General features: G+C 59.5%; 7 protein-coding genes and 1 non-coding gene across 8 annotated transcripts; 4 read left to right on the plus strand and 4 right to left on the minus strand.

The window, feature by feature from the left end:
• Positions 1 to 27: 27 nt before the first annotated feature.
• Positions 28 to 1,943, minus strand: PLICBS_008676 (enhancer of polycomb-like protein 1; the record flags this gene model as incomplete). Its single annotated transcript, XM_018324866.2, has 4 exons — positions 28 to 675; positions 739 to 807; positions 871 to 1,641; positions 1,797 to 1,943. 4 exons carry the CDS (start codon positions 1,941 to 1,943, stop codon positions 28 to 30), a joined length of 1,635 nt encoding a protein of 544 aa, XP_018176260.1.
• Positions 1,944 to 3,318: 1,375 nt separating this feature from the next.
• Positions 3,319 to 4,209, plus strand: PLICBS_008677 (calcineurin subunit B; the record flags this gene model as incomplete). The annotated part of the gene is made up of 5 exons (XM_018324864.1): positions 3,319 to 3,370; positions 3,426 to 3,478; positions 3,558 to 3,631; positions 3,728 to 4,062; positions 4,199 to 4,209. The coding sequence occupies 5 exons, from the start codon at positions 3,319 to 3,321 to the stop codon at positions 4,207 to 4,209; spliced, it is 525 nt and encodes a 174-aa protein (XP_018176258.1).
• Positions 4,210 to 10,045: 5,836 nt separating this feature from the next.
• On the minus strand, positions 10,046 to 11,078 carry PLICBS_008678 (uncharacterized protein; the record flags this gene model as incomplete). The annotated part of the gene is made up of 3 exons (XM_018324861.2): positions 10,046 to 10,104; positions 10,165 to 10,422; positions 10,478 to 11,078. The coding sequence occupies 3 exons, from the start codon at positions 11,076 to 11,078 to the stop codon at positions 10,046 to 10,048; spliced, it is 918 nt and encodes a 305-aa protein (XP_018176255.2).
• A 6,763-nt stretch (positions 11,079 to 17,841) lies between these two features.
• On the minus strand, positions 17,842 to 18,831 carry PLICBS_008679 (37S ribosomal protein S9, mitochondrial; the record flags this gene model as incomplete). Its single annotated transcript, XM_065601434.1, has 1 exon — positions 17,842 to 18,831. One exon carries the CDS (start codon positions 18,829 to 18,831, stop codon positions 17,842 to 17,844), a length of 990 nt encoding a protein of 329 aa, XP_065457506.1.
• Positions 18,832 to 19,204: 373 nt separating this feature from the next.
• PLICBS_008680 (uncharacterized protein) lies at positions 19,205 to 20,792 on the plus strand (the record flags this gene model as incomplete). The annotated part of the gene is made up of 4 exons (XM_018324859.2): positions 19,205 to 19,234; positions 19,319 to 19,505; positions 19,726 to 19,774; positions 19,832 to 20,792. 4 exons carry the CDS (start codon positions 19,205 to 19,207, stop codon positions 20,790 to 20,792), a joined length of 1,227 nt encoding a protein of 408 aa, XP_018176253.1.
• Positions 20,793 to 21,156: 364 nt separating this feature from the next.
• Positions 21,157 to 22,251, minus strand: PLICBS_008681 (uncharacterized protein; the record flags this gene model as incomplete). The annotated part of the gene is made up of 2 exons (XM_018324858.2): positions 21,157 to 21,910; positions 21,974 to 22,251. The coding sequence occupies 2 exons, from the start codon at positions 22,249 to 22,251 to the stop codon at positions 21,157 to 21,159; spliced, it is 1,032 nt and encodes a 343-aa protein (XP_018176252.2).
• Positions 22,252 to 22,745: 494 nt separating this feature from the next.
• On the plus strand, positions 22,746 to 23,745 carry PLICBS_008682 (rRNA biogenesis protein rrp36; the record flags this gene model as incomplete). Its single annotated transcript, XM_018324857.2, has 2 exons — positions 22,746 to 22,946; positions 23,002 to 23,745. 2 exons carry the CDS (start codon positions 22,746 to 22,748, stop codon positions 23,743 to 23,745), a joined length of 945 nt encoding a protein of 314 aa, XP_018176251.2.
• Positions 23,746 to 23,879: 134 nt separating this feature from the next.
• Positions 23,880 to 23,999, plus strand: PLICBS_r0017. Its single transcript, XR_010602348.1, has one exon. It is a non-coding gene; the product is annotated as a 5S ribosomal RNA (ribosomal RNA).
• Positions 24,000 to 25,989: the final 1,990 nt, after the last annotated feature.

Genomic DNA, 25,989 nt, shown 5'->3' on the forward strand with positions numbered 1-25,989 from the left:
AGGCCAGGCCATCAGGGGTGCCGACCCCTATGACGCCGTCTGCGCCTGCGCTTGTGCTGCCGCCGCAGCGGCCGCAGCGAGGGCGGCTTGCGAGGGCGGCAGCGCTCGGTTGCCCGCCGACCCGCCACCAGCCGCCTCAGGAGGCATCGAGGGCCGTCCCGCGCGGTACATGTACTGGCCCAACGGAATCGTTGCCCGGAACTTGAGAGCACGAGTATCGAACGGGTCGATCTCGTACACCGGGGGGTCAACTTCGTCATCGTCCGAGTCGTACTTCCAGCGGTCCGAGTAGTCGCTCGTCTCTCTCGGGGGCGTCGCCATACCCCGTCGATCGATCCAAAGCCGCTGCAGACGCCCGATGCGGCGTCGGAAGGCTGGCTGATTGGCCTGCGACTGCTCCGCAGTCATGGACCCGGCTTTGAACTGGAAGACCGGCGGCTCCCGCTTCTCCACAGCCATGGGCTCAGGTGCGTCCTCGTCTACTTCCATGGACTCTGACGAGATGGATGCCGGCGGTGTCATCAGGTACTGCGTCTTTGCCGGTCGGAACTTGAGCTCTGGCCCTTGTTCCTTGACCGGCGGCAGTGGTTCTCGAGTGAGATCGATATGATTCTGGTTCCACCTGCGGTGGTTTTGCACCTTGCTCTCAATCTCCTCCCGGAGCTCGCGCTCCTTCTGAGTCAATAGATCAGAAAGCAGAACAAGCTCTTGCTCGAGTGAGCGTCCGTCTTGACGGACAGGGGCCCGCAACTGGGTGCCTTGCGGCCGCTGTGCAGCAGCTGGTTCGGCGGCTTTGCGTTTCTGCGGCTTGGGAAGAGTTAGCACCACCCGGCGGTCACGTCGCGTGGGGGAGGAGCGGTTCGCTCTCACCTTTTGGTTGACAAGGTCATCATCAGGGTCCCTAATGCCCAGCTTCACCTTCATCTGCTTCAACCTGGCCCGCTCCTCGAATAGAGCCCTGTCCATGTGGAGCAGCTCCCGCTTCTGCATCTCGCGTTCATACGAAAGGAGCACCAGTTGACGACCGTCCTCGAGCTCTCGCCGCAGGCGCTTGAGGGTCTCGGCGATCTTGTTATCGCGAGCGCGCGTCTTCCTCGTCTGTCTGGCTTCGCGTCTCCGGAAGCAGACGTACGGGTCGGTGTCGTCAGTCTCCTGGTGCATCTCGAACTTGAGCGACGGGTGCAGGGGCTTGTTTCCAAGCTCCTGCCGCCTCGTCTTCCAGTACTCATAGATGGCCTTGGCGTGCTGCAGAATGGTGGGCGAACCAAGGTGGTTCAGCCCCGGCACCATCATGTCATAGGCGACAACAGTATTGTCGACCGAAGCAAACGGCGTCTGCTCCGTGGCGGTGTCCTCGAACACCTCCATGATGCGCTCAAAGTCATCCTCGGAGAGGGCTCCCCCCTGTGGAGATTTACCATTGTATGACTTGAGGAACTCGTCATCCTCGGTGGTCATGTCATACTGGCAGCTGATGCACTCCTCTACGGTCTGCGAGAACCGTATGTAGGAGGACGGCTGGTGGAATGAGCTGGGGTAGAGGGCATCGTAGTCGATGTCGCTCTCCTGAGGAGGCGGGACGGGGATTTCCTGGTCATTGCTGGTACCCGCATCCTTGAGGATGGTCTGCAAGTGGTATTCCTGGAGAGTGGCACGCGGAGTTAGCTTCAGCCACACGCGACGGGCGGCCGGGGGGGTCGCCCCTGGAGACAGTGATGGGGATGGGGGATGCCAAGCCACATCACGTGCGGGGCCACGTGATATCAGAGGCGAGGATGGGGGACAACAAGACTCACATTTTCCTCGGCTTGCTCGACACCGGTGGCGATGAGGTTGTCGGTGGTGAGTGCCTCGTACTCTGACGGGTCGATCTGGTCCTCGCGGAGGACAGGAAGGACAGTCTTGACGCTGAGCTTCTTGACCCGGACCTTGCGGGAAGACATGGCGGCGGGGGGGGGCGAGGTCGGCGAAAAGCCAGCGGAAAATCCGCGAAAAAAAGCGATCAAGTCATAAATCGAGGTATGCAGAGTTTGGTTTTGCCCAAATGGAGATGATAACAGCGCCGTGGCGGCCCTTTTTCGATGGCTGAAGTCGGGCTCCTGACGGGGTGACGTTGGGATTGTTTTGGCGCGCGAAGAGTTTTCACTGGGGTGCAGCGTGGAAGATGACGGTTTGCAGCCTGGAAAGGGAGGGTAATGATGCTGTGGCACGGGGCGCAAAGTCACTTTTTGCGGGGAGCCGGGTGCAGAGGTACATGCGGGCGCTCGGGCCACCGTCTCCTTTTCGGCCCCTCTTTCAGGTCTTTAGGTGGCAGCGCGCCCCAAGCCTTCTGTAGCCTGGCGCCTGGCGGGCGCTGGGGGGGGCGACGTGCACCTGCACTTTGGAGGGAGGGGCGCCTCAGCCACCTCACCTCACGCGCACCCACGCCTCACCTCACAATCAGCGCACGTTGACGCTTGCGGCGAGGGGCGTCATTGCATGTTGACGTGACTTGACTTGGGCAGGCCGAGGAATAGCCGCCACCCAGTGGTGGAGGAGCGCGCATGCACCTGCAAACCTGAACGCAGCAGGCACTCGGCGCCCACCAGCGCACTACCCACCACGAGAGCCTCTTGCCGCTGCTGGAGCGCCGCCCCGTCTTCGCGCAAAACCGGTACTGTGCCTGCAAACAGGTACAACCATATTATCTCATCTCATCACAACGAAGCCATCAGCGCGACCCCGTGCTTGCACAGCCACGGCGCGCATTCATGCAACTGGAATGTAAATGCCCGTCGACTTTCCCGGCCACCACTTCAGCCCTGTAACTGCCTAAATAATCACTCGCATTGTCGCATGCATGCCATCCTGCCATGCTCATTTTTTTTGTTCTTCTCCGCCGTCGACCCTCGATGAATGATGAATGAAATGTCGTCAGAACACGGCAGGCCTCCGGCGTCTGCCTCTCTCACTGGAGCATGTGGCCCGTGCGCGTGGGGACGGGCGCCTTTTTGGGGGAAACGCCACTACGGTACCCCTCGGAGCGGGCGAGCTTCCAGGTTCAGGTCTGACCAAGACTTCCTGACAACCTAATCTGCCCGCCAAACGTGACAACCTCCCGCCGCCAGCTCAGCCAGCCCTATCGCCAAAACCCGCCCGCCGCTATCGCGCCGTGTTCCCTGCGCATCGTGCTGCCGCTTTCATTGAGTGCGGCAAGCCCCCGAGCCGGAGCGCGAACGGCTTTCCTCTCTCGCCTCCTCCCCCCCGCCACCGACAAGGCGACCGAAAGCCCCCCCGCCGCAGCAGCAGCAGCACCGTCTGCGCAGTCCGCCCGCCACCATGGGCAACACCACGAGCGCGGTCCTGGACAATATTGTCCAGGGGTCCAACTGTGAGGCTTGACGCCGACCAACCTACCGACAATGGACGCTGACTGGGACCTGCAGTCGACAGAGAGGAGGTGGACCGGTTAAGGAAGCGGTTCATGAAGTTGGACAAGGTACGATGGGCTCCTGGAGCAGGACGAACGTTCCGTCTCGTGGTCACGCGCCAGAACATTGCTGACGATTCCTTTCCAGGACAATTCGGGCACGATCGAGCGCGACGAGTTTCTGAGCCTGCCCCAAATCTCGTCCAACCCTTTGGCGACGCGGTACGCGAGAACTCCTCCCACATCCCCGCGATCCGCGCGGCGCCCATCATATTGCACGAGAGACCACATTCTGGCTAACACGCGTCCCGGTGGCAGCATGATTGCCATCTTTGACGAGGACGGCGGTGGCGACGTCGACTTCCAAGAGTTCGTGTCGGGCCTGAGCGCCTTCAGCAGCAAGGGCAACAAGGAGCAGAAGCTGCGGTTCGCCTTCAAGGTCTACGACATCGACCGCGACGGCTACATCAGCAACGGCGAGCTCTTCATCGTCCTCAAGATGATGGTGGGCAGCAACCTCAAGGACCAGCAGCTGCAGCAGATTGTCGACAAGACCATCATGGAGGCGGACCTGGACAAGGACGGCAAGATTAGCTTCGAGGAGTTTACAAAGATGGTGGAGAACACGGACGTGAGCATGAGCATGACTCTAGGTGCGTTTCTTCCCTTGTCTCCCTTCTGGCCTCTCTCTTTTGCTCCTCATATCACGCACCGAGTGTGCGTGTATGTGTGTGCGTGTGTGTGTTTGAGGAATGGATGGGACTGTTGCTAACGCAGGCTCGCCCGCAGACCAGTTTTGAGGAAGCCTAGTCCCGTCGAGGTCGCTGGCAGACCGCGGTGGACCAGCCGTTTTGCTGGGACATGAAAGAACTAGTGTCATGATAATGGTGTTTTGGGGTTCGGCAGTAGGCAGCGGGCCGTCGATGTCGCGGGCCCCCGTTCCTGCCTCCTTCCCCCCCCATCTTTCCCGTGAAACACGGGCCCTTGTCATTCTAGGTTGGCACTTACTTTCGTACATTACATTCATGAAGACACGACCGCTCGAATGACCGAAGACGCTTTGTCGAGTGCTAAACGGGCTAAAATGTAGCTTGAACGTGCTCACTGTAGATACCCTAGATGCTGCTGCCCGACTCTCTCTCTCTTCGGTATATACTGCACCCGCCGCCGGGCTCGCGTCGCCGAGAACCGGGTTTCACACCGCCGGACGGGGCCGACTCGCCATGAAGATGGCGCTCCGGCTGCAGATATTCCAGCTTCACTCCCCCCATGCCCGTCAACGTGTCCGGGCATGCTCCATACGTACATACAAGTACGTGTTCCAGGTCTCCAACACGTCAGGCATCGTGACCGTTCACGCCCTCGTTTACCGCCTACGCACGGCTCCTCCCCTCTCCTCCCTTCCCTTCGCCCCCCTATTTCGTATTGGAGGTTTGATACAGAGACGCCCAGGCTCTCAAGCCCAGGCCCATTTATTGGCGCCCGACAAAAGGAAGTGGACATGGATTGTCGTCCCACGGAAGAAGAACGGAGACGCGGCGCACGCGAGGGAACGTTGGGCTGCTGTCTTTCACGCCCACAGAAGGAAAACAAAAACGAAAAAGTCGGAGAGGGGGAAATGCCACGACCTTTGGCATGTCCAACCCGGACCGTATGGCCAAAGAGGCACGAAAAACAAGGATTAATCGGAACAAGACGTTCACTGGCCGTCGCCTGCATCCGGCTACTGAGGTGATCTGCCGGCCAGCGTACTTGAACTCGGGGGGGAGAGGAGAGGAGCGGACGAGACCTCGGTGTTCTACGCAGCTGCCTGTGATGGTGATGGTATGTGATTACGGAACGAGCCAAGTCGGCATTTGAGCCCTCTGCCTTATGGATGTCATCTTTCTTTCGCGCCATCTTTCCGCCATCGCAAGGTTGGACGAGGATGGGGTGAGTGAGTGGCACTGCTTCGAAAGTGTCAGCAAAAAAGAGCTACCCTATACACACTGAGGCGCATCAAGCATCATCCGACGAATTCTCAAACCCCCCAAAGAAGTTCCCAAGGGGCGCAATGGACGTGATCGAATCTCGTCGAGGCGGCGTGGCGTCACCTAGTACAGCCATCTCCGTTCCATCCCATCCGGGCGTCGAGACATTTCGACGGTGTACCCTCTCCAACTGAGTGGGAGAACTGACCCATGCTCGAAAGAGTGAAACCTGCGCCGCGAAACCGGGCCCGGCACAAGCGCACGACAAAGCAATCACGGTACTTGAGTCAATTTTCCTTTTAATTCATATTTTTTTTTTTTTCCCAAGTAAACCTTGCCCTGCAAGGATCTGGCTGGCGTGTCAAAAGGAAAGAAGGCCGCATGTGACTGACAAGCGAGTCGTGCGCGCGTGTAAGACAGGAAGACAAAGCAGGGCACCACCGAAAACCAGGTAGCTGGGTCGTCCAGCGAGCGAGCGAGCAAGGACCAGCAACCGACGACGACGATGATGGCGGCGGCGGCGGTGCCCGATCGGCAGGGCCGGCGCCGAGTTGACATGACAGCAGGCAGAACAGGGCCAGTCGGTCTGGCTGGGCGGCGTTGCAGAGCTGTGTCACGAGACGGGGGCCATCCTGGAACACCAGGATCATCCGATCAAGACAGCTAACGGTCAGGCCAGGTCAGGGCAAGTCAGGCAGTTCAGGTCAGATGAATCAGAGGCATTAACCATCCAGGCGCATGCAGACGCCGCGAGAAACGCGGTAACACTGCGCGTCTTTGCGGTGTGTCGGGGGCCGACTCGACGGGGGTCCAGGAGCGTTTGGCGAAGGGCTCGACTCCTCGACTCCTCGAAACCCATTGTTGGCGCTTCGGCCGGCTCGGTGCCCGAAGGAGGAAAAGCCGAACCCGGAGAAAAGCACAGGCACGGACGTGGCAGAAAGGACACACAATGCCGTAGAGCCGTCGCTGATGGAGACGTTTTGCTGGGCAGTATTTGCACGCTTGGTGATCACGCGCCAGACGAGTTTCACGGGGTGAAGACAGGGGGCACAAGGCGCTCCCGGATGTCCCCGCCGGGGGCCGGTTCCCGGTGTGCTTCACTAGGTGAGGCGAGGCGAGGCGAGGCGAGGCGAGATCCGCGAGGTGGTACTCGGTAGAGATCTGGGTCCAGTTTCTTCTTTCCGACGCCATCAGCTCTGTTTCCGTCGTCGTCGTCGTCTCGACCGGAGAAGCGGAGCGACTGCGTCCCGGGCGGGACCACCCCATGCCAGCTTGCCCGTGCCCACGCCCCCCTTCGAAAACCCGGGTATGAGGTGAGGTGGCATGGAAAAGTCGGGCAGTAGCGGCATGCCCTGGCCACGCTGAGGTGAGTCCCTGCGGATGCAACAGTGACAGCAGCAGGGGCTCTCTTGCGGCCGGGCGGTGCATGGGTTGGTTCTGGTAGAGGGAGTGAGAGACGGGGGCGGGGTGGCCACATTTCTATTCTTGTTTTTCTTCTGTTCGCCTCGTGCGGCACGAGGACGTGCGGTGGTGCGCGAAATGCCTGCTTGTCGCAGCCAGTCGACCGGTAACCAAGCAATGCCCAACGGCAAGGGCGGAAAGGGCCCCATCAGAGACAAAAAGGAAGACAAACCCTTGGCCGGCGTCTGTGCGACGTGCCGCCGCCTGCGCGCGGAGTACAGGCAAAAGAAGGCAGTCTCACCAATGGAGAGCAGCGCGGGAGTATATGACCTGTACCACGATGTATGTATGCAGTCGTTGTAGTCATATCTCACGGTCCACTGAGCCGGTGGCGCCTGCGAGGCGCTCGATGGCATCGTGAGCGGCGTCACGCAAACCCAAAAAAAGCGGGATGTGAGATGTTGGCTGACACTGCGGCGCGGGATCTGCGCCGCTGCCGGGCTGCCGGGCCGCCAGGGGCAGGCTCTCTCGCTTAGGGGCTCCTCGGCAAGCCGGACGGCGCTCCCACGGCTAGGATGACGATTGACGGATGACGGGTGAAGTCTCCGCGTCAGAGTTTCGGGCCCGACGTTGGGCGGCTAACAGTGGGCCAACCGCCCGGGCCGCTGCGGCCGCCGGTACTTGGTTTGATTAGACGTCAATACTTAACTTAGTACGTACGTACGTTGTGGTACCTGATGCGAGGAATTAGCTTCGGCGCCAACTTACGAGATGACTTTCGTGCAGACGGGGCTGACGATATTATTGCCGTGTAAACGGCATTATAGGTGGCATCGCCGGCGGTCCAGGACTGGCCCTGGGGGGCTGCGTAAAATGTACCAGCCCGATTGACGAAGCGATTGGCCATCGAGGGCGCTCCGTCAAACCTGAGGTACATGCATCGGATGCTCGTGCTTCGTTCCTACATCTGGCGCGGCACACACCCCGGGAGTCCAGGGCCATTTGCTGCGCTGCCGCCCACCCGCCCTGTCCGTGCCGCTCTCAGCTCTCATTTGGTACCCTGGAAGGTGTTCTTCAGCCGGAACCTGTCGTGATCGTCGCCCTGCAAGAATCACCGTCGCAAGGCGCCCCCTTTCGGTCCCAAGAAGCCGAGGCCACGGCACCAACTGTCTGTTCCTCATGTGCTTTTTGCGGCGTTTTGGATTCCTTTTCCCCCCCTAACGCGCCAGCGTGTCCGGCCCGCTGGCCGACCCAAGACAATCTCGTGGTGCCAAACGACAGGGCTGCATATGCGGGACCAGGCTTGGGCGCTTTCCGACGAACCGTTGCCCTGCCGCCGCCGGGCTGGGCTGGGCTGGACTGGACTGACGAGACCCCCTGCCGTCGATCACAGCGCCTCCTCAGACGCCCCTCCTTCGACGGACAGCCGCATCAGTAGTTCGAGACCCTCAGGGAAGTACACCCTGATCGGGCAAGCAAGAAGCAACGGACCACCAGCCGACGGGGCTGAAGAATTTTGCTTGGGGGCCCAAGGAACAGCGGGTAAAAAGGCACCTTGTCGGGGGGCAGACGCTGTGCTTTGGAAATCCTGGACGAAACAGGCATCCGCAGCCGCGTGAAAATCCCGAAGCACCCCCGCGAAGCCAGACGCCAAGCTGGAAAATGGCAGGCTCATCTCTTCCACTGCGGGTGTGCACGGGTGCATCAGACGTACTGTAAGCTATCGCCTGGGGTGCGGCGCTTGACTGTGTCCAGCTGTCGTGATGCGCCGTGATGCGCCGTGATGCCTTCACAACCAGCTGCATATGCCGCTCGAGCCCCTGTTTTAGACAAACTCGGATCCACACATGCGGCATCCAGAAGACCCCTCCTCCAAGCCGACGTTCGTCGCGCATTATTGAGCAGACAACGGACGAGTACGACCCGGCTGCCAGGGTCCTGTCAGCCCGCCCACATTCTTCCGGGCCTTGGTTTGCTTTGGCTGTAAGGCGCTTGGCTGTAAGGCGGAGGACAGCCCGTTGCACCTGGCAGGGCTGTTCGGTTCTCAAGCTTGTTGGTCGCTTGACTCGAGTCTGCGCATACCCCACGGATGGCCCTCATTCGCACTCCGCTCCTGCAGCAATGTCCAAAATGGGAACCCATCGGTGGTCCTCTTGCCATCCGTAACTCGCACCGCGTTCCAGACAGTTGGGAGCTCCTCCACCCCCCCAGCCCACTCGACTCTTGGTAGCTGCCCAGCACTCCATGCCTTCACATCTGATGTCTGGTGTTAGTGACCGGGAAGCCTCGTCACTGCTTCCTGCCGGCTGGTGGCACGACCTGTTTCGACAACCAGCAGATAGGAAAAGAGGAAAACCAAAAGGACAGTAACAAGCGTTTAACTCCATTTCATACCCTGTCATACCGCTCCTGTGCGCCATGCCTCCCGAAAAGTATGCCAGATCTATCCCACATAGCGCCTTTGCCAGAGCTTGTCCCTCCACAAGCCTTTGACCGTCTTGTTCAACGCCCCCGCCCCGTAATGTTGAACCGTACACATGCACACAATCCGTGACGTGGAAGGGGAGCATGTGCATTGAGCCATTCATCGCTCCCAAATAGCAAGAATCACTCCGGTTTGTCGCTGCCGCCGTGCCGTGTCCCTGCAAGCCGGGGCGAGGATCCCCATGGCCTCGCATGTTTTAGACACGGGAGCTCCAACGCCCAATTCGTCCATGTCTTGCCCGCACCACAGCCTCCATTGAGTGAGGATCGCCCTGTACCCAGATATTCTCTCGCACTCGTGGGGTCGTATTTTCGATCGTACTTCCGGATTCAGCCCATGCCCTGCACCTCTGTGCCAGTACTTGGGTTCTTCGTGGACCTATCATGTGAAAGTTGCCCAGACAGCATGATTTCGGGCGTATGAAATCAAAGAGACATTCCCAGTTTGTCGAGAAAACGGGAAATGCCATCTCTGAGCGCCCAGGTGTGTCCTCGGTTTCGTCTCCGCGCCAAATCCGGGATGCTCATCGAGCGAAACGCACAAGGCGTCTCTCGCAGGATCCTAAACTTGAATTTGGCTGCCTACTGGATGATCCGCTGGAAATGGGCCCTTCGGGATCGCTATGCCAGACGCTGTGCGTATTGTGACTGGGCCGTTCATTCCAGCTTTGATGGGGTTGCGGAGGGTTACTTCGGGATTCGCCTTCTGCCAGCACAGGGGGCCCGATTCGAGCGCTGTTGCCGTCGTCGCGGCTGTAGACGTGAGCGGAAATTTGGTTCATCATGATCGCCTCCCCTCGCCAGCCATGGACTCGTAAAGATCCAAGCATTCCTCGAGTACTAGAGCGGGTCGCTTGGTCAGATCCGGTGTCCGTAGGTGGCTGGGGGCAAGGGACTTACCACTCTCGATCTGGTCTTCCCAGACGCCGTATTGATAGTCGACCAGACCATGCCGCTCTATACCGTCGCACAGACGGATCAGCTCGTCTCCCATCTTCTTTACTGTGTCTTCTGACATTAGCCTTTGGCTCCTTCCGAGCTGCTGTCCCGACTCCATCATCGTCTTTTGCTGAAAGGCTAGCGCAAGCCAAGCGTGATTGAAATCGTTCCAGAGTTTTATCCTCTCATCGTGGAGAGTCGCGTCATCCTGACTCAGGCCTGTGTTATGCATTAGCAATGCCGTGGCAGCTACACGAACGTCGGAAGCAAGTACCGAGGTCTGCCACCTGTGTTAGGAGCCAGTTGGAGAGACTGAGCAGTGTCTCTGCGGCGCTTTCCAGGGACCCGCCCTTGACGTCCTGGAACACAGTCCCCAGCTGTCTCTGGTAATTCAGCCACTTCTCTTCCAAGCCAGTGTCGTGGTATTCGTGGTCTTCGGACGCCCCAACAGTGGCAGCCGGCTGTTGCATGGTGTTGACGCTGGAGATGCTCCCACTGTAGCCGACGGGTACGTTCGTTTGCTGGTACAGGCCGGATGACGAGCTCGAACCGTGGCCGGCCTGTTGCAGGCTCGACGTTGGCGCGGAACCTGCCTCTGAGCCGCCGAAATACGTCGAGGCGACGTCCGAAGTCATCATCTGCATCGCTGCTTGCTGACGCTGGGCAAACTGCTGTGTGTCGTAGACGGGTGTGCTCGGCTGCGCAACGTTGTACATCATCATCCCGGCGCTGTAGCTGCCGAAACCTTGGTTCTGCCCGCGCGAGTCGGATCCGTAGTCTTGGCCGTAAGACATGGCTGTTGTCGACATGTTTGGCGTCGTGAAGGCGGCCTGCGATTCCTGATAGTACGAGCTGTAGTTGTTGGCGACGCCCATGCTTCGTGGCGTCGAGGGATCCGTGGCAAGCGGCGCTGGGCGGAACCTCTCCGACGTGCCACCTGCGATGGCGCTGCTGTGGGTGATTGGGCCTTGGTGCGGGTATCTCAAGTTCGACGTGTGACGGGCAGGCGCTTCATTCTGCCTCCTCCTTCGACTGGGGTCATCCATGCCCCGGGGGCGGTCCTTGGTATGCAGACAGCCCGGCTTTTAAGCCTGCGCTGCACGTCTGCGCCGCTGGGGCCGAGGAAATGGTCGGCACAGTCGCGGCCAATCCCGCTGCCCTGGCTTTCGGCGGCCGCAAAGACTATGCGTCGATGAGTTTCAAGGGCAGGTCTGGTAGTAGTGGCACGCGAGAGCGGGTGTCCGGCGAAACGAGCTGTCTATCGGCAGCGGCAGACACGTGTGGTGGACGCTGGTGAGAAGGGCGTGGGAACCGCGTTTGGGCTGTTCTTAGGAAGAGTTGCCGGGTGGTAAGATGGCCGCGAATGCAAACCGGGGGCCAGTGTCCCGGGCTCCAAGCCTGTTGTTATGCGTCGCGTTGGCTTACAAGCGCCCACGCCGTGTCCGAAATGTAGCCGCGTCCTGCGCAGTTATACGACGTGAGACGCTTGTCGCAAGATGGAGCAGTGCATAGAGATGAAATCGTCTGGACGGTGATTGATGAGTGGTCCGGCTGCTCTTTCAATGAAGACTTTGGCGGATCCAGGCGTGTGGTGGTTCATGCCTTGGTGGACGGCAGGAAATGAGCGGCCGAGATGTAGAGTCCCACAGAAAGCCACCTGATGGCGTCTACGAGGCTTCCAAGCTGTACTTGTAGCAAGGTGGGTGGTTGAGAAGCTGCCGATGTGTACTCGTCAGAGCTGGCGGTAGTCACGAGTCGTGCTGGGAGGATCCTGGGACAGTCCATGCAGCGGCGCCCCAGCATGACAACTCGCCCCTGCCCGATCTACTGGGGCCGTTTAAAGAAAGCCGCACCAGGGTCTCAGTGGCTGGCGAAGCTGCTGCGAGTCAGGCTGTCGTCTGTTGGCTGTAATTACCTTCGCTGGGCGCAGGAAACGGAGGGTCCTGGGCGAGGCGACCTTTAGATATGGTCCCCCGATTCAGCCAGGCACAGAGACGTGGAGCTGCGAGGAAGAAGCAACAAGCTGGTCGTGTGCGTAGACGCGGCAACATGTGTGGCGGCAGTTGGAGAGGCGCTCATGTCTTATACACCAACTGGCCTGGGCCGGCGGCACCGCATACCTGGGTCCCGCTAAGGGCAAGGCTCAGAGGTCGGCCGTTTACTGTTTGCAAAGTCCGTTCGCGCGTGTGCCAAAGAAGAAGCCAGTGAGGCCAGTGGGCCGGAAGGAAGCATTCTAAGACCCGACGCCCCGGGAGTGACGGCTGACCAAGACACGGCTTTACTTGTGCCAGTGCACCTCGACGGCCTTGAACATGAGACTGAGCAGGGGCAGCGTCCGGACGGTTATCCGAGGGGCTGGCCGCTGTCTCGCTGTGTTTCGAACTGGGGGCAGGCCGTCCCGATGCTGGAGGCCACCTTCAGCGTGCTGCCAACGACACTAATGATAGAAGGTTTGGTTCCGTTCCGCGTTGGGCCGATCCGGCCTTGCATTGCGGCGACTCTAGGCCTTGGGCCACCCCCGTCCAGGCAGGATTTGGAAGCAGTACGGGGGGATGGGCGCCCTGGGGAGGCAGAGTCGTCATGGCTTGCAAACTCTTTGGGGCCGACAGGGCAGAGCTAAAACGGAGGAGGAAGGGGGGGGCCTGCCAGGCCACGCCTCACCGCGGACAGTTCCGGATGGCCGTCAGGTACAGGCTTGCCCCGGGGCATGAGCAGTGAGCTCGCTGCGTCTGGCTGCTCTGGACGGCCAAAGCACTGCTTTGCGGTGTCTGTCGATGCCCGGCTGGGCTTTGTTCCCCGATGCAAATGGAGATCGCTGAGCCGTTACCTACTCAGTAACAAGGTCCGTGTGCCTGTCGCCGCATCAAGTGCTTCGTACTTCGTACACTCTCGTGAAAAAGAATGGGGAGGGAGATGGGAAGCACGGAAGTTGGTGGGGTGTGACTCCGTCGAGGGGGGTGTGTTGTTCTGTAACAGGGTACGTGTACTCCGTCCTTCGGCGTGCGGGACTGACCCAGGCACGAAGTACCGAGCCCAGCCCAGCCCAGCCCAGGGACTGAACTCGCTTCGCCGACGCGCCTCAGGGCTTTTGCAGCGGCTCGTGGGCCTCGAGACAACACCCCTGTCATGCCATTGCCTGAACGGTTGCTGACCACTGTTGGGCATTGAAACGGAATGTGGCGGGCTCGACCCGGTTTGACAACGCTCATCATGGCCGAGGAGGAGCCGGGAATGGCTGTTAACAATTTCGTTGCGGGCAGGAAACCAGAGTCATGTCCGAACGTCCCAAGTCCCCAGTCCTGATCAAGGGTGTCCAGTGCAAACCGCACTCGCGGTCGAGGTGGCTGCCGTCGGCGGGCCAGCGGAGGCGGACTCGGCAACGGTCAAATTGGTTGGTCGTCAACGCGTGAAGGGGATGGCGTTAAACATTGCAGGGAGGCGTCTGGCTAGAAACGGGGCGAAAGTCGTGGTGGCTGTCCCAAGAGCCTGGGATTGAATGCCACCGGGCGAATCAATGCGAAGGGACGTGCTCTTGACCTTGCCCTAGCGGCCCTGAGAGAAGGTCGGGACGCAAACGCAAATCGGCCGGCAGGCCAAAGCAAGACAGAGAGACCGGGGCATCTAAGACAGCAAACCAATTGGCTCACCCCCCTAGCTGGGGAAAGCAAGCTGAGAGGAAACAGCAGGGTAACAAACGCAGAAACCGAAAAACAACGGTCGTCTCGAGCAAGTCGCATTTTGGTGAACGGTGAGGGTCGGCCATCGACAGGTGGGCGGGGGCGCGAAGAAAGCTTAGATGTGAGCCAAGAACAAGGGGTGGGTTGAGGCTGTTGCCCAGTCCTGAACGAAATGACCTGATGATGCGTGCAAGCGCTGTCGATGAACGAACGGCAAGCAACGCGGGTCGCCGGTGGTGCCCAACAACGCCCTGGTCGGCACTGGGGGACGTCAGGAGTGACTTTGGTTTGTAACGGCGGGATGGATGCAACAGCAAACAGGTTTGCAATCAAACGGCGCCCCTGGCTGCCCGACGTCCCCAGAGACGGGCAAGGCTGTCGATGGCTTTTGGCACCCGAGATGGAGCGGCCGTACCGACCTAGGCGGCCGGTGTAAGAAACCATTCATGCACGATCTCGCCTCGCACCAGAATAGCATGGCATTCTGCGAGCTCACGGAGCCGGCACTTGAGACCCGAGCGCAGCGAGAGCAGCGTGACGGCCAAGTGATCGCCTGCAGGGCTGGTGGTCCTTGGGCAGGAGCTAGCGGATCGCGCGATTCAGCACTTGTGGAGGGTGCCTGTGCAGCCATGTCAGCGTCATTGTCCATGCCCCATGGACAACGGAAAGCTGGCGTGTACAAGTAAAGGTAACCCGAAAGAATGGCATACCCAACAGAGGCAAGACGCCGCCGCCACATGGGACTATTGCGCCGGTCGAAGACAGATCCGACAGCGTGGACGTGTGGCACCGTGTCGATCAGGGGAAATCCAACACCAGCAATGAAAATTGGCGTCGACGGGCGGTTGCCATACCCAGCGCTGACGGATGATACCGGAGCATTCCATTGATCGCGGTTATGTCGGTAGTAGCAGCGAAACGCAGCGCAGCGCAATGCAGCGCAGACATGCGCCATGCACGTCGAATACGAGTGTTTCGTCAACGCGGCCGCAGGATCAGCCTCCTTGGCCGACTGATCAAGCGAAGCTGTTTTTCAGCTAGCGGGGGCGTTGGTCGTTCTGTGGGGCCGGGGCAGGAAACCTGCAGAGGCAGGCAACCTTCTTTGGCGCGCTTAACCGTTCAAGAACGTGCTCGTCGATGGAATCGCAACGTCCTGTAACAGCTCAAGGCATGCTTGCGTCTCGGCTGCAATGGACGCCCGGAAACCTCAGCGTGGCGGCAGGCCTGCCTGGTGCCTGGAGGTTTGAGGCAGTGGATCGTCAAAGCGCATGCCCGCGGAGAGGCGTGCCACCGCCGAGTGCCGGCCGGTGAGGATAACGCAGAAACCCGGAGCCGCGTCAAGCGGCCGTGTCGCGCTGTTGCTTCGCGGTAGAAGCCATTGTTGGCAGGCGTGGAAGACGGACGGGGGCCGTGTTCCATGTTGTGGTGTGTGCGTTGGAAAACCTTAAGCTCACGTGCTGGGGCTCGTTGTATGTACCCTGAGTACCGGGTATTGTTCCAAGTTGGAAGTCCCGGTTGGTGTTGCGGAGGAAGGAAGCACCCGGCGGAGAAATAGGATCAGGAAGGAGGAACGAAACAATGAGGCAACAGCCTGACCAATGCCAGCGGCAACACCACCTTAGTATGGAGGCCCGAGGTCGAATACATAGTACGCACAGGCCACTGAAGCGGCAGGGCACCTTTGCTGCCTCATACTTCATTATGCCAGGGAGCTTTGTTTTCCCCCGGGATTCAATGTAGGGTATGCTCCCGCTCGATCCTCCATGCCACTCGTGGGACGGACGGCCGCCCCTCGCAGACCGGTCGTTAATGCGGTGGCGACCATTGGCCGCCGAACATGGTCTGAGCGCGCCCAGCACATGCCTGGCGCCCAGATGAACGACGACATCTGCCATCTGCACATGAGGGGAGTCCGCGAATGCTGGCGGCGCGACCATGGCGCACGCAACGCGTCGAGCGCATAATACGACCTGCTGGGAGGACGGACTTAGTAGCGGGCAACGGCGCGGGTGCGGCTATGCACGCCCTCACGCACGCACGCATGCCGCACCGCCCGCCAGGCACAGGAAAAGAGGCTTGCGTCTCATCCCAGGCTAGCTCCCACGCGCCAGGCCGGGCACACCCCCTTTTCTCGTTGGGCGCCATTGACGCGCATGGGAGTCAAATCATGCTGGTGCTAGCGCACTCTGGGCCCCATGCCCATCGTTGGAGATGCGCAACATCAGCGCCAGCGTTCCACCAAGAGCCGGAGGACTGCAGGGCCTTGCCGACGGTGCCACGCGACAAGGAATCTGCGTGCCCGCCCAATCGCCAGGCTTCCCGACGCAATCGGCCACTCACTGGGGCCTGGCGGACGTTGCTTGATGTCAATATCAACACGCCGCGTCCGGCGCATGCAAACAAAACACAAACCACTGTGATGCTCGCTCAGGCTCGCGCAGCAGACTCCCATCAAGGACAGCACTGCAAATCTACAGCCCTTGCTGAAAAGGGCCGATCGATAAAGGTGCATGATTTGGCCTTGGAGCCCATCGGGCGCAGAGTTTGGTCCGGTCATCTTCGCCGACGGCCCACGGGCCCCCCGACCATCCCGGGCCTCGATTTGCGACCGCTCGACGACTCGGTCTTTTTCAGCCTCGTGGGCGGAGATGGGGGATCATGACGTCCACCAGAACTGCTCAATCGACGCCACTAGCAGTGGGGATGCCATACGCCTACTGAGACTAGCCGACGATCAAGGCGAGTGGACCGGGACACGGAACGCGCTCCTCCACCACAGTCCAGGAACTTCTCGGTCGCGCGTCCCCGCTGGCGGCGTATCCCACATGGCTCCCTGTTCCCCGTTCTCGGCCTTGGCTACCGACCGACTTGCGAGCGGCGACGGGTCCTGTTGCTAAGACGCTGACACACGGCTTTGCATCGCCGCCAGCTTCACCATTGCCATGTCGCCCAACCTGCGAGCAGCAAGTGCACACGAGACGTTGCAATGCCGTCTGATCTTCCCGCCACATCGAAGAAACCGCTTAATGCCGACGGCGCAGACTCCAGGCTCAGTACCTAATTCGCACATGACGGCGAACTTGGGGCATCCAGGGTCGTTGTCGCTTGCGCTTCGTACTAGTGAAGTCAGCCAGCCTCTGCAAAACGCGGCGCCTTCTAGAAGCCCTCCGTGGATCCACATCGTCAATGCGTCCACGATTGCCCTTGCGCTCGGCATGCCCGATCGAATTGAAACGCAATGGCCGCCTCCGCATGGCCGACCGCACGCCCAGCCATCGCGTTCGTGTGGCTTTCGGCGCCGTTGTGCGCCCATGCGCCTCTCAAGCCCCCAAAGTCCAGGCCAGGTTTCGCAGGCCTGCCCCATGACTGGCGGCTTGCTCGATCTGACCCTCAAAGGTCAAACACGACCCGGTCTGCCCTGCAACTGCCCGTGGATAACCGCCTCCAGTGCTGCGCCGACGCGCCCAAGGACTGCTTCTCAAGCTGAATTCACAGCGCGACGCAAGGGCGTTCCTCTGCTGTTCTAGAACTCGCCTCGGAATTTGGGGTCGAACACCCGAATGTCGAGAGACAGCAGCTGGATCGTATTCCATGCTCAGCTGATGCCAGGTTGGGCAACCCGTCAGCTCTGACACGACGACGTGTGGTCCGCATCGCCCTTGGAACAAAGTTCATCAAAGGACGCTCGCAGCGCCCCTCCCTCAGCATTCAGAACATTGAGTCGATTGCCGAGCACCGGCAGAGAACGCGACCAATGTGCCCCACGGGCCTTCGCAACTTGACTCCAAATGCAGATATCACGCTCATATACAGCTACTCCTACAACGGTGATATGGTACAAACCGCCGCCGTCACTGCGGCTGCTCTGGGCCCAATAGGTCCACAGGCTCAGGCTTGAACCAGTCCTTCCCTCGACCACATGAAGCCAACCCTTCGAGTGGTGTCTTTCCAGCTTAACGCTTCACCCAGGCAGGCATCTTTCGGGCCTTGACGTGACCGTGCTTCTTTCTCTCGACAGTCCTCGGGTCTCTCGTGATGCAGCCGGCTGGTGGGAAGAATAGACGTTAGCAGTTGAAGTCAAGTTGGCTTCACGACAATGGGTGACGTCAAACTTACCTTTCCTCAGAGCCGTCTTGAGGGCTGGTTCATGAGCAATGAGCGCTTTGGCAACGGCCAGGGTGATGGCCTCTGCTTGACCTGTTGTTCCACCTCCCTCAACGAGCACCCACACGTTGTACTTGTCGAGTCTCTCCGTCGCAGTGAGTGCCCAAACAGCGCTCTCGCGGTCGTGAACACGTCCAAACGCCTCGCTGAGCGTCTTTCCATTCACCAAAACCTCTCCGGTGCCTTCAACAACGAACGCCCGTGCGGTGGATTCCTTCCTCTTCCCAACTCCAACAGCTCGCCCAAACTTGTCGATTGGGACTGGGCGCGGCATGTTCAAGAAGGGGTTGATGTCTCTTGCGAAGTCTTGCAGCGCAATCTTCACCTCGGCCGGCCGGAGGGTCGGCTCGATGAGGTTGAGGCGCTTGGCCACCCGGATGACCTTTGCGTAGTGGGACGCCTTGATGGGCTCGCCCATTTGCGATCGCATCTCCTCAAGCTTTGTCCAGGGGACCAGCGGGGCCTCGTTCGGTGATACGGTCGGGAGGTGGTGGTACTTGGTGAGGAGGTTCGAGATGCGGATGTAGAGGTCGTTGAATTGAGGCTCCCTGGAGAAGTAGGAAGGCGTCGCCGGCACAGTGCGGGCGTGTGTGATGCCCTGGTACGGGATCTGAACGGATTCTACCAGATTCGTCCCGGACCCTGCGTCTCCAGCCGGCGGCTGTGTTGATATGGCTCTGATGCATAGCTGAGATGTCGGCCGTTGCCAGGCTGCCTGGCGCCATTGGACGCCGAGGAGTTGCTTCTGGCACCTCAAGTGACGGAGACCGCTTGCGACGTTCGCCATGACGAGGGCGGTGCACCGACAGCCGTCGGGTGGTGCTGTCGCTCGGTGCTGAGGTTGGACCGTGGATGTCGCGATGGCCAGAAAATCTTCCCCTTGGGCTCAAGACTGGTGTCTGTAGCGCCCACGCCACAGCAGAGGTTGGCCGGAATCACGTGGAGATAAGATACCTGCCCTGAGGAAACGGCCAGCCACGCAGGCACCAGCCACAACGTGTGCTGTTGCTTGGGCCACGCTCGCGCGGGGCAGATCCATCCCACTCGCCTAGCTCCCCATTTCAAAAAATTTCCACCGTGGCCACCTCCTCGCCTTCCTTTCCACCTCACAACCCCTCGATTCCAATCGTCCAGTTTGACCAACTGAGCAAATCGAAACCATGGCCTTCGGCACTCTCTTCACCTACGCGGTAAGTCTCAATACCTGAGAGGCCTTTGCTTCCATATTCTGCAAAGGCCCCGTGGCGACCTGAAGCTAACTCTGACTCCCACAGGACAACCCCCGCTCCACCGCCATCAAGGCGGTCGCGAAGGCCAACGGCCTCGACCTCAAGATCGTTGAGGCCGATACCACCAAGCCCAGCATCGAGCACCTCAAGGCCCACGGCCTTGGCAAGATCCCTGCTTTCCTTGGCGAGGACGGCTATGCCCTGTCTGAGTGCATTGCCATTGCCATCTACGGTACGTGAATCTCCGGCTCGCTGCCTGTGCTTCCTAGAGTTGCCCAGCCTTTTCTGGCATGTCGAGATGCCCTCGAGTGATGATTTAGCCTATCATTTTATACAGTTATCCCTGTCTGAAACCATTTGTGTGGATAAAGCCTACCTTCTGATCGTTTTATTCTTGTCCTACGCTGTTCTGCCTTGCCCTGTGGCGAACCAAAGCTGACAATCTTGAATAGTCACCTCCCAGAACGAGAAGACCACCCTCCTCGGCAAGACCAAGCAGGAGTAAGTAGAAGCCAACACTCTCTGTGGCGGAATGACCTCGTGCTAACAGAGGTCCAGCTATGCCTCTATCCTGAAGTGGATGTCCTTCTTCAACTCCGAGTTCGTCCCCAACTTCGGCAACTGGTTCCAGCCCCTTGTTGGCAAGATCCCCTACAACAAGAAGACTGTCGATGATGCCTCCAAGGCTGTTGCCAAGGCCACCACCGTTGTCGAGAAGTACCTCACTCGCCACACCTACCTGGTTGGTGAGCGCATCACGCTGGCCGATCTCTTCTGCGCCTCGCTCCTGCACCGTGGCTTCCAGTACTTCTTCGACAAGGAGTGGCGCTCGCAGAACCCCGCCACCACCCGCTGGTACGAGACCGTCGTCAACCAGCCCATCATCACCGATGTTGCCAAGCCGCTTCCCTTCCTTGAGAAGCCCGCCTTGACCAACACTCCCCCCAAGAAGCCCGAGCAGCCCAAGGCCGCCCCCAAGCCCGCTGCTGCCCCCGCTGCCGCCGCTGAGGAGGAGCCCGCCGCCCCCAAGGCCAAGCACCCCTGCGAGGCCCTCCCCAAGGCTTCTTTCCCCCTCGATGAGTGGAAGCGTCACTTCTCCAACAACGAGACCGACGAGGCCCTCAAGTGGTTCTGGGCCAACGTTCCCCTCGAGGAGGAGTACTCCATCTGGCGTTGCGACTACAAGTACAACGATGAGCTCACCCTGACTTTCATGTCCAACAACCTCATCGGTGGCTTCAACACCCGCCTGGAGGCTTCCCGCAAGTACATCTTCGGCAGCGCTTCCGTCTATGGCGAGAGCAACGACTCCGTCATCCAGGGTGCCTTTGTCATCCGTGGCCAGGACCACGTCGGCGTCTTCGACGTCGCTCCCGACTGGGAGAGCTACGAGTTCAAGAAGCTCGACCCCAAGAACGCCGAGGACCGTGCTTTCCTCGAGAACATGTGGTCGTGGGAGAAGGGCGTTGTCGTCAACGGCAAGGAGTACGCCCACGCCTGCGGCAAGGTCTTCAAGTAAGGGCATGCGCCAGGACGGACCTGCCAATAGGGCAATGTTGATGAAGGTACATGTGTGAATGATGAAGAAAATGGAACGGCTACGATACTAGGTCGCCCGATGAAAATACATCTACTTTGCCAACGTCACTCAATTGTTGACGTGCTTTGAATGTGATTCTTTACTGGTGATGACAATGGATGACTGTGTACTGAGGTAAACGAAGAGCGGCTCGACAAACCAGATCCAGAGCTACACAAGCACACAACTCGACTACCGAGGATGCTTGCGTCGTGACAATGCGGGGTATCATGACAGAAGCGTAAAGCGCTGAGCCAAGACTGCCGGTGGTCTATAAGGGCAGAACAGAATGGGCCATCACGGCTTAGTCCTCCTCGGCCGGTGCGGGAGGGAGCTGGTAGCTGGGGTCCAACTTGAAGGGAGTCTCGCGCATGTACCGACTGATGTCTGCCTGGTAGCAGAGCAGGTTGAGATAGTCGTGCACCTGCGGGAGGACATCCACTCGATCACTCTGGATTCCAGTGAACTCGGGGATCGTGAGGATGTTGTGGGGTTCGCTGCGGCCCTTTTCGAGCGAGTCGTCGACGAGGACGGTGTTGGATTGATCCCAACGACCACCGCTTGCGGCGTGCGGATGTGAGGCCTGCACCTTTGCGTCGTTCCATAGGGTGGTGAGGCGCTTGTAGCACTGAACGCGAGTATTGTAGTCATTTGCGGAGAGGCCAAAGCGGTCGCGGCCCCAGATGACGACGCAGCGACGGCGCTGCTCTTCGGTGAGGATCTGGTCCAGCATGCGCCTGACGTTCTCGGGGCGGGCCGAGGACCAGACGGCGAGGTAGAAGGTGTCGAGGCAGTAGCCGAGAAAGGGTCGCGCGTGGGGCCGCTCCACGAACTTGGTAGGCATGCGGCGTGTTGGGCGGTAGAGCAGAGTACCGTTGAGGTCGAGGATGACGAGGATGCGGCGCGGGCGAGGTAGGGTCGAGGGCGGGGCGAAGGACTGTGCGAGGTAGAGCGGCGTGGGATCGGGGATGCCGCCAGACGACGCGCTGGGAGCTACACGAGGGTCGCGCGCCCCGTCCTGATTGATGTTGGCAGCTTCAGCAGCGGCAGCTTGTGATCTATCAAACATGGTGTCAGCATTTGGTTGGACGGGCAGTTCCCCTACTCGGGCTGCGACTGACCTCGTCGCGGCGGCATGGTTCGCGGCCTTGGGCTTGCGTTTGATCAGGCTCTTGGGTAGCTCATACACGGCCGGGCCTGTAGGCGCGCCCGGAGACGGCTGTCCCTGAGCCATGGCTTCGAGGAGTGTCAGTCCAGGGATTCCAGGCTGCTGGGCTTGGTGCTGAGGTTGTGAAGGATGGCCACGCCCGAGGTCGGCGATCTGCGCGCTAGGTATGTGAGCCGTGGCTGCCTGCGCGGCAAACGGCGGCAAATGACCCTCGCTTGCGAAGTAGTTCATGACTGACGGCGGCCTCAGGCAGGGGACCGGTCCATGGCCGTTTGGACGGTCGCGCAAACGGGCGTGCGAGTTCTCGGACGCTGGACCTGGCTGCGGCGTTCGTTGTTGTCGCCTCTGCTGCTTTGATGCGAACTTTGCCGAAGAAAATCGGTTAAATAAAGGTGCCGTTCTGAGAAATCGCATCAATCGCTCGTGGCCGCTCCGATGTGAAGAGCCTAGTATGTGGAAGTAGTAGATGGGTGCAAGAACATGGCTGCGGAGTGGTGCCTGTCGTTGAGGCGCGAACCGGGATGCCCCACGACGGCGGGGCCCCGTTACTGGCAAGGACCCTTGTCTATGCAGCTAAGCAGGTCAACTTTTTTTTTCTGCCTGTTATCGATAGGCCGAAGCTCCAGGTCCCGCCTCGAAATTTACAAGGTGGGAGGAACGCCGGCGCATCAGCTTTGTCGACATCGCATTGACTCAGTGCTTTTTGCCGCGCAACCTCCAGAATCATGCCGCCGAAACGAAAGATTCCGTCATTGGGCCTCGAGCGGAGGGTCCGCGCGAGAAAAGAGGAGAAGTGGGAGCCAGAGCCAGATTCCGAGGCTGAATCATCCGGCAGTGAAGTGTCGGAGGAAGGAGTTGATGGTCGCGAGAGCGATGAGGAGGATGGATCTGCGCCGTCAGATGACGAATCTCAGTCAGGATCAGAGGTAATGCCTCCCCCAAATACCTACAGTCTCATGCGGTTACTGACGCGACCATTAGTCCGGATCGGATGACGATGACGATGCGCCGCCCAAGATCGACCTCTCCTCCGTCTCCTTTGGCGCATTAACCCGCGCGCAGGCTTCCCTCCCGCCATCCGACCGCAAGTCGAAGAAGTCACGCCCACAAGACTCGAAAGAAACCGACAACCCGCAACAAGCCCTCCGCGAAGCACGCAAAAAGGAATCACAGTCCAAGCCCCAACCGCCACCCAAGCGCTCCTCCAAGCACGCGCCCCAGGAGCAGACGTCCAAGCGACAGGTGTCGCGCCGCCGCGAGATCCTGCCGGACCTGCGGCGCAAGGCCCGCGACCCGCGCTTCGACCCGCTCGTCGGCAAGCTCGACGAGGCCAAGGCCAAGAAGGCCTACGCCTTCCTGGACGAGTACCGCGACAGCGAGATGGCGGACCTGCGCGCAGAGATCAAGAAGACGAAGAACCCCGTGGCCAAGGAGGACCTGAAGCGCCAGCTCATGTCCATGGAGTCCAAGAAGAAGGCCAGGGTGCGCAAGGAGGAGGAGGAAAGGCTGCTGCAGGAGCACCGCCAGCAGGAGAAGGAGCTCGTGGCGCAGGGCAAGACGCCCTTCTACCTGAAGAAGAGCGAGCAGAAGAAGCAGCTGCTGACGAAGCGGTTCGAGGGCATGAGCAAGGGCCAAGTAGACAGGGCGATTGAGCGCAAGAGGAAGAAGGTGGCTGGCCAGGAGAAGAAGGAGCTGGATTTCCTTCAGAGGAGGGACCGGCGATGAGCTGACGAAGCTTTGGATGTCACAGCCGCTCGATAGATGAGCAGGCAACGCGAACGGGCGAGGACGTGATGTGGAATAGTCTTCATGACCAGGCGTTGATACCCTCATAAGTGGAATTGGCTAGTTAATCGAGCACATACGACCATAGCCACAAGAGAATTCGGGATCCCGTCCGCTCTCCCATAGACAAGCTTGTGAGCGGCAGATTAGTAGTTGGGTCGGTGACGACCAGCGAACACCGGCTGTTGTATGTCTCTTATTTTTTGCCGCCTTGCACGATTTTTTGCCCCCCCTAGTGTCCGTGGCGGTGGGGATGGCGATGGGGACATAAGTGGGTTTCCCTGGGTATAAACCAACGTCTGACGTGAAGCACGTCCTTGTAGCAGTCAATGCATGGGAGCAGTCGTAATAGATACCTAATGACTGTCTCAAGAACGGCTGCCTGCATTGTTTGTGTCTGGTACTGACCAGCGTCCTAGTAGACCGTAGGGTGTACTCGCTGGCAAGTTCGCTCTCATTGTGGCTTGGCTTTCCGACTTACACGGCAGACATGGCGGTCGTGCACCTGTCTGCGAATGCGACAATTGTGCAATACATGTTCAGTTCCCAAACAGACCTCTAAGAATTCCAGCAACCAAAGGACCGCAGGCAGATGCCACGAAGTATTGACCCGAGACCCTCAACGATGTGTTCCTTCCGACTTGATTGCCGTCATTTTCATTTGCAAGAGTCAAACCTCTCAGTCATCCCGCATCCGTTCTCGCACTCCTTGGCATATCTGATGATCTGGTCCTTGTCGCATACAAAGAGGCCCCTACCGGTTTCGTAGACGTGGAGCGCGTGAACGGCAGCCATGGCGAGGTGAAGGTCCGATATCGAGACTCCTTGTAGGCCAGTTAGCATTTCCTCTCCTCTAAAAGCAAGCTGCAGAACGCCTGCCCATTGCATACCGTAGTTGCGAAGGCGAGTTCCGCAGTAGGAGCGTCCCTGCTCACACGTCCAGCCCGCCGTGCCCTTTGTCGGCCCCAGGGCCGCGCCGCCGAGCACCACGCCGGGCGCCACGCCGAGCAAGACGAGATTGGGCATGCGCATGGTGCTGGTGAGATTAAGGTTTTTGCGCTGGCGTTTACGAATTTGTTGGAGAGGCCGGAGAGTTTGGACGGGGACGTTCAGATGCACGAATAGACTAGAAGGGGTAGATAAGAGGATGAAGAGTAGAATAGAAACATGGGGCGGACAGGATATGTCTATATCATTCCTAAAACGAGCGGTTTTACTTGGTCTCCTTGCCACTTGAGTTGCTGTTACTTGTGCGCATTGCTGCAAAGCGCCATGGTCAGTCAAATCGTAGCGTTGGAGTTGGGTAACAGGCCTATGTCGATGACTAGGCTGCCTATTTGTGCCAGGTAATCCTTCCATAACACATTGACTCGCTCGTTGCATTTGCCTCGCGGTTCATTAGCTCTGCGGGCCAAAGGGCTTATTTATTACGGTTGGCGGGAAGTAATGAGTCAATGGTGCCTCTGTGCTTGCCGACGCGGACTGGTAACTTACAACGACTGTTGGCCGGAGACGTGTGTGTGCGTGTATGTGTGTCAGTGCGAAGCTACAGCAACAAATTGACTACATAATACACGCATGCATTTTAAAATAGATGCTCGGCACTATTCAATGCGCGCCGGAATATAAGTTTGGTTTCAACATCTTGTTGGTCAATCCAAGAGTTTAGTCAAGGATTCAGCAACACGAGCAACACGGCCGCAGCACGCAATACTTCCTCCGCGAGGCGAGGATCAAAATGTCCGAGCCAAGCCCTCCTCTCGGGACTGCTGGGACGAGTCGAGGCCCCCAGCAGGCAGCAAGCTCCGGCCAGGCGTCAGCATTGCCTGCTCTGGCGTCAACTTTCGAAGAGTGTCGTCGTGCCCTTGGCCCCCCTTCCCCCTCTCAGCCAGCCGATCCCGCATCGATGCAGCCAGCCAGCCTCGTTGCCAATGGAGGGGCCCGGTCGGAGAGCCAAGAAACCCTGCATGTGGTGGTCTGGTGCCGGACGGGCCGCTGTCCGGCGTAGACATGCAGCCGCGGGCCGGGACAACGCCTCGACCCGTGGGCTTGAACTGCCGTAGCGGGCGACATGCAGCACAGCACAGCCGCGTCGCGGGCGGCTTGGAGGGGCAAAACGCGGCTGGCTGGCTGCACACTGCGGGCGGCGGGCAAGGATCGGTTTGACCGGGCTGCCTGGCGCTA

The sequence above is a fragment of the Purpureocillium lilacinum genome, assembly GCF_023168085.1.
Source record: "Purpureocillium lilacinum CBS 284.36 DNA, scaffold_6, whole genome shotgun sequence".
Lineage (NCBI taxonomy): Eukaryota > Fungi > Ascomycota > Sordariomycetes > Hypocreales > Ophiocordycipitaceae > Purpureocillium > Purpureocillium lilacinum.